The sequence below is a fragment of the Atta cephalotes genome (genome assembly GCF_000143395.1).
Source record: "Atta cephalotes unplaced genomic scaffold scaffold00007, whole genome shotgun sequence".
NCBI classification, from domain to species: Eukaryota; Metazoa; Arthropoda; class Insecta; order Hymenoptera; family Formicidae; genus Atta; species Atta cephalotes.
The window spans coordinates 4,543,961-4,551,215 of NW_012130071.1; the positions used below are offsets into that span (position 1 = coordinate 4,543,961).

A 7,255-nucleotide genomic window follows, 5' to 3' on the forward strand; every position below is an offset into this window, starting at 1 on the left:
ATAATATAAATATTTTTCTCCTTCGAGACAACAAAGAAATTATCAGGTGTTGAAAAAAGAAGAAATTGGTACCTTCTTTTTCTTAAATATATTATAAAAAATGATTTATGTTCTCCTAGGTAATCAAATCCAAAAGCGAAGTATCAGCACTTACGGATTTCCTAAGCTGGTTGGAAACCGTCAAGGAAAACACTGCAGACGGTGTAATTCTGGTTTACCACGAGCCACGCAAGGTCATTCCCGCGATGCTACTCGAGTCGTTGAAGAAGTACGATCTAGTAGATCGATTCAAGCAAACGGTCAAAGGATTCGCGAACGGATTCAACATCGCCGAAGAGAAGTGTGCGAACTCTATTCATATCTATTCCCTTCGTACTTTGTCACGCACATTGCTGAAGAAGGTGAAGAAAATATTATATCTCATATTATACTTTTCCAGTGTAATTTTTAACATAATTTAATAAAACAAAATGGATAATTATTAATTTTTCCAATTCTATAAAGAAAAAATAGAAAATAATTCTAAATAAATATTCATTTCTTGACAAATTGAACAAATTATTTCTAGAAAATATTTTATATATAAAATTTAATAAATGTTTATAAAAATTAATAGCTCAAGGTAGTGTTAGAAAATCTTATAACATTTATGTAGTTTCACAAAAAGTCTTGTAAAAGTATATATAATAGTAGTATATAACTTTTCCACGATGATAAATATTTGCGAATATATTTGAAGGAAGTGAATCTGGGCAATGCGCAGCATAGAGCATCGCTAGCATTACAAATAGCACAATACTTGTGCTCGTTCGACGGCGAGAAAACCGAAGATATGAACGAGAAAGAGGAGAGCGATGAAAAATCTATGAAAAAAGTGGTCGAGGTTATTCGAGAATTTGCACAGCCTGTTGATATCGAGGAAAAGGAACACAATGGTATGTATTAAATGCCTTGTGTAATTTCGTTTATTTTAACATATTTTAATGAAGATACTCTCAGTGGAAATAAAATCATTATCAATAAAATTAACAATAAAATAATCCAATAGCGATATACAATATATAATCACTAAAAAAGTATATTATAAAACATAAACAAAGATAAAATTATTAAAGTATATTTGTGCTATATTTTTCGACAGAGCGATAATTATACAATTTTATTTAAAAAAATTTATTAGAAAAATTTAGGACGATTTTATGTTTTCAGGTTTTCACATCATCTTTAATGTAGAATATACATACATCTCCTATATTTAGAGTGCTTCCCTCAAATGTTGAACTTTATAAATAGTTAGTTTAAACTTGACCAAATTTATCATAACTTGAAAGCTAAGTTGGGAAGCACCGAGATGGTAAACCACTGTTACGTATAACTTTTGTTGCAGAACTGAAGATGATATTCGAGCGGCAGAACAACTTGCGGCCCATATTCAGCGCCCTATTCCGTATGAACCGACGCGAACGTCAACACGCTAGTCCCCTGCGGCGTTTGTTAGCTGAAGCTGGGATTGTATATTCGGAGCTACAGGTGAGTGTGTCGCACGTGATTAATCGCGTAATAATCAGGCCTGTTTACCCATGCGATATCAATGTTTCCTTACTTGTTTTTTTCTCACTTCCGATTTAGGACGTTTAATTCGCTATCGAAATATCCGGAAATGAAATAACATTCATTCTAAGAGTTTCAAATTGATAGATCGCGAAACGTTTGAATTCACGCTCGAGTTGAAAGACCTCGATTTACGATCGAACAAATGATCTTTTTATCGAACATTCATGGAAAATCGCGTTTCAGGACGCGTGGACTAACGCGAAGAAGGACGGGCTGGAGCATTTGATGAAGGAGAAACTCCCAACAGTCGAAGAGAAAAAGATGGAGGATCTGATGATTATCCTCGAGCGTCACTTCGATCCGGAAAAGAAGCCAAAGGGTAGAACACCGGAGAAGAAGAGTCTCAAGTTGAAAAACGAGAAAAAGATAAGCGACGACAAGGAAAATAATAATAAGAGCGACTCGGGCCACGACAGTCCCGACAGTCCAGACACCACGATGTCTGCATCTCCGGTTAAAATTAACGGCGACAACAGCGAAATTAAGCAAGAGGAGTGCGCCTTGACGCAAGAATGTGACCAAGGCGTTTAACGATACTGTTACTTTTCGACTTCTCTTACGCGCCGCAAAACGGGAGGCACTTCGCGATCGTCCGCGTCTCTTACTGCTCATCGTTTGCCTCGACTTCGAACGAGCGAACGTGGATTCTTTTTTTGTTGCCATAATAGTCGCGGATGACGAAAAGTAAAATTGATAAGTAACGCGAATGACGAGCATAGATTTAGCGTGTCAAATACAGCTCGCGTTTAGCCGGACTTTTCAGTAAAAGCGTGCTGTGTGCTTATTCACCACTAAATCTCTGCTCCTCAGACGGAAAGAGTCGCGAAGGGATTCCCGTTTATTTTCTTTTGCGGCAATTAGGCTAGACGTTAGAATAAGGTTTACGACCAAGTTTCGTCTAACAGACGATGTTATGCGTAATCAGAGACGAGTGTTATTTGTTACAGTATTGCGTTTTTTTTTCGTTTTTTCCCCTTTCGTTTTTCCTTTTTTTTTAATTTTTGTTCGCACTGGTACGCCGGCAGGATTAAAAAAAGGACCGGTTTCCTGCGAGACACCGTCAAATTTAGCTCAATGTACAAATAACACGTTAAGCGATGTTTAGTTTGTTACGCGCAGATATATTTAATATCGTTTACATTTCATAGTTTTATACTCATTTTGTTTTCTCTCCCTCCCTCTTCTATCTCTTTTATTTATCCCGAGAATTCGTACGCTCGCTACTGTGGCGAGAGCGTCCGTTTAATAGACTGCTACAATTGTGAAAGGCATATATCCGCGGGTATGCGTAGTTACCACATAAGTTCACGATGTGTACAATAGTGTGCACGATATTTTCTACTTTTTACCATTTAAGTCGCGCATGAGGCGCATGTGTGGTTAGTATTAGAGAGATATATTTTTGTATCAAATAATTTCCTTTCTGCTGTGAGATCTCATTGTATGAACATTGATTAATAAAGATTCGAGTTTAGTTGTAACACTTTGAATTTCAAACGCACGAACTCGAATTTATAACACCGATCTCGTACAATAAAATACAGTATTTTTTCTAAATTAAATCTCCATGTCTGTACTTTGCCTCGGTTTCGGTGGTAAACCTGACCGTTTGGTTTTGAGTTTTATTTATTTTATTTGAAAAAAAAACGAATGTATAAACTCGTGATGTATTGCATATATACTGCTTCTAGTTGAAAATCAAAATGCATTGAGTATCAAACAGAGAATATATGTATAGAAAGAATTGTTTACTAAAATATCTAAAAATATAACTGCAAAAAGAAAGATTTTGCTAAAGTATCTAAAAATGTAATTAAATACAGATTTGAAAATTTTGTTAACAATCAAAATAACATTGGTATTATAATATTTTTAACAAGATTTTGCATTGATCATCATGGTTGAAATTCTTACGTAACTATTTTGATGGTCTAACAAAATTATTTTTAGCTGTTAATGTAATGTAAATTTTTAAGATACTTTAACAAAACTTTCATGTAGATACAGATCTAAAAATAATTTTGTAATGCCCGTTTCCAATGTAGATTAATTTTAATCTCGGTTCAACTTACTCTTCGTCTTTTTCTAGTTTTAAAGATTAAAAAAGACGAAGAATAAGTTGAACCGAGATTAAAATTAATCTACGTTGATGGAAATGGGCATTAGACTATCAAAATAATTATATTTAAAAAATGCTCTGATTGCTGGAGAGTCCACTTTTTGCTCATTATATTTGAGCGTCCTACATAATTATCTTGATAATCCAAAATTTTTGGACACTTCAGCAAAATCATTTTTTCTTTATACTTACATCTGACAACATAAATAAATGAGGCATTACAATTTCTCTTAATTAGACCATAATGCAGACATACTTGTTATATAATAACAATTATATAATAATTAGCATTAAAATTCGAAAGCCTCGCGACGTGTGATAAATCTCTGCGAAGAAGTAGAGAAATTTCAGGCTCGTCGAGAAGTCTACTCGGCGGAAGATATTACACCTGGTGCTACCTGCGTAATATCGGACGTAATTTATTTCCTCGCGGAGCATGCGGCGGTTATTAATTGACGAACGCGCGCCACGGCGCGTGAATTGCGCGGGGGCGTTCGGCAAATACTTACGCGCCGAGCTATCGCGGCTCAGTATAAAAGTTCTTAATAAGCAAAAAAGTCGTCGGTTTAACGGGACTTATAGCTGCAAGGAGGAAAAAAAAACGGAGGAAATGGAAAGCGCTTGTGAGCTTTTCCGCATGCCTCGCGGCAGAATCTCTCGCAATTTCTCATCAACTCTTTTCCTCATAGATCGCTCCCTGGAGAAAAAACGGAAATGAATTAAATATGTGTGCGGACCGTTGCGCGCATCCGCCACGCGGATTTCCAATGCCGTATGCCAAAACGCCCCCAGGCGTGAACGGCGAAGCGCCTGCGAGGAGAATTGAAGAAATATGCTTTTTCCCCGGTAAATGCGCGCGCGATTCTTCCACGCGTCCTTCTTCTGGGGCGACGCGACGGGCACGACGGGATCAGATCTCTAGCCGCGCGAGCGCGACGCGCTCGGCTAGAAAATTAAGATTTTCCACATGCGGCGATTAGACGGGGTATCGTCCTGTAACTTCGTGCGGCATCCCTCCCGATATTGTGGAATATACATGTAATTGCGCGTTTGGAAAAAAAAAAACAGATCCCTCGTGTACAGGAAGCTCGATATTTTAATCCCCATATTCGAGTAGCAATTGAAGATACCTCAATCGATACTTCTGGCTGTGCGTACAAAACAGATTTTACAAGATGTAATGATTGGGTATACAGTTTTGTTAGTGTTTATAAATTTAGCTTCATACTGATTTGAAAATAAATTTGTTAGATCATCGAAATCGAGGAAATAATCACTAGCTGAAATAGTGTTCTATTGATTATATGATTTCATTTGATTTCATACAATTTCATCTAATGACAAATAATTTTTTTCATTATATATGTCATATGGTGAAATAAATGATTTTATCTAATATTATCAGGGTTGGGTAACTAGTCAAAACATTAAAAGTTAAAAAAAAGTTAAAAATTAATAACTTTTAATTTAACTTAGTTAATTTTAAATGCATTAAATTTTAACTTAACTAAGTTACTTTTAAACGTTAAACTTTTTTTAAGTTAAACAATTTTTTTATCTCTTTTAAATATCTTAGAAAAATAATAAAATATAAGACTAACGTATATTCGTAATGTGTTCATATTTTAAGACCATCTTAAATGTTAGGTAAGGGAAAAAATTCGTGGCGTTTTTCCCGTTAGATGGCATTGAAAAAACGCCACAAACTTTTTTCCATATTTAATAATTTCTTAAAATGCTATAATACAGCCCTCTGATTGCCTTATGCCATAAGTCCGGCTCTATAATAGGTGTTTTAAGCCTTAAGTCATAAGAAATTAATCAATTACAGTCAAATATTCTTCTCGCATTCGATTGTAATTGGTCAATTTCTTATGGCTTAAGACTTAAAAAGACTTAAAAAAACTTTCTTATGACTTAAAAAGAAATCATCTGATTTTATATCTCTTCTATGTGTTGGCTATTTTTTTAACTAGCTTTTTAGCTATATAACTTATATAGCTATATAGTTATGTTATATACTTATATCACATATGAATAAAAAAATTAAAAATTTAATTTACTTAATAATCTATATTGTAATTATTTAATCTCATTTTAAGAAAAATTAACATTTTGATCTAAAAAATAATTTTTTTTAATTTAAGTTAATGCAATATTGACTTAACTTACGTTAAATTAATTTTTATTTCTTCAACTTTTGACTTATTTATATATAATTTTATTAATTTTGTAAAGCCATTAGCTTTAACTTTATTCAGTTAAAAAAAAACATTAACTTATTCAACCCTGAATATTACACAATTATTGTTTATAATTATATTTGTAATTATCGGATTGTACATTGGAACTTCATATGATTTTATAATGATTTTTTTTAAGGACTCTGTTCCACCATTACATTAAGTGATTATTCTCTCGATTAAAATAGAGATAGAAAGCTAAGCGTTGATGGCAATGCTACATGAAATTAATATTCCAGCAATTCAATTTAAAGTACGCAGTAAAAAAACATTTTTTATTTGTGTTAGAAACGTCCACTCAAATCCTTGTTAAAATTTTGTGTTGAATTTTTAACATCCGAATTTTAATTTAATATAATATGATTATGTTATTTGAATATTTTGTGTTAAATTAAAACTTAATATTTTTCAGTTAAAATAACATAATTTACGGGTAAGTAAATAAATAATGTAAAAATTATTCTTTCTTAGTTATTTTCTCTTTGTAACAGTAAATATCTGTTAAATCTATATAAGTATTGCATATGTTAAATTAAATATTACAGAAGTATCGTCTAAACTAAAAATGTAAAAATAGCTAATTTCAGTTAAATTAAACATGATGAATATGTCGATTTCACATAAAATTTGTTTTTAAATTATATCAAAGTATTACGCTTCTTTTGTTAATTTTTACATAATATTTGTGTTACTTTCTAACATATTCATTCTTACGTTAAATTAACACAAAAATTTGAATGGACTATTTGAGACAAGTGAAATGTGTTTGAAATTTAACACAAATTTTTTTTTACTGTGTATAATTATTTTGCTCCAAACAAAATTATTTTCAGATCTATACTTCAACAAAATCGTTCTTTCTATGCAGTAACCTAGATAGCACAAAGAGTTCAAAAAGAATTCAATAATATGTCATCAATTCTGAATTCATTTTCGGATACAAAAAGAATTCTTTTTCTGAAAAATTCTGAAAAGAATTCTTTTTGAACGCTCTATGCTATCTGGATTACACTTTGTAATACGGAAAGCCAATTCTCCTTAAATTATCACAGTTGTACGAAAAATTAATTTTTCAAAGAGAAAATCAGCTTTATTTATACTTGAAAGGTGTGAGAATACGAACTATGCTATATCTAAAATTTAAACTGAAATTACGATCTAGAATAAAAATGTGTGGTTCCGTAAATTAAGATGCGATATCTAAATTTTATAGAAGAGAACACATATATCTATATAATGCTTTAATGAGAGCTTTCTGGTCAGAATAATATGTTTCTAC

General features: G+C 32.5%; 1 protein-coding gene across 1 annotated transcript in view; it reads left to right on the forward strand.

Moving 5' to 3' along the window:
- The window catches only part of LOC105626931 (maternal protein exuperantia), a 2,758-nt gene extending 613 nt beyond the window's left edge, over positions 1–2,145 (forward strand). Inside the window, exons 2-5 of the mRNA XM_012208222.1 lie at positions 120–401; positions 740–935; positions 1,388–1,530; positions 1,798–2,145. Coding sequence (XP_012063612.1) covers positions 120–401; positions 740–935; positions 1,388–1,530; positions 1,798–2,145 — 969 coding nt within the window. The remainder of the gene's footprint in view (positions 1–119; positions 402–739; positions 936–1,387; positions 1,531–1,797) is intronic.
- Positions 2,146–7,255: the final 5,110 nt, after the last annotated feature.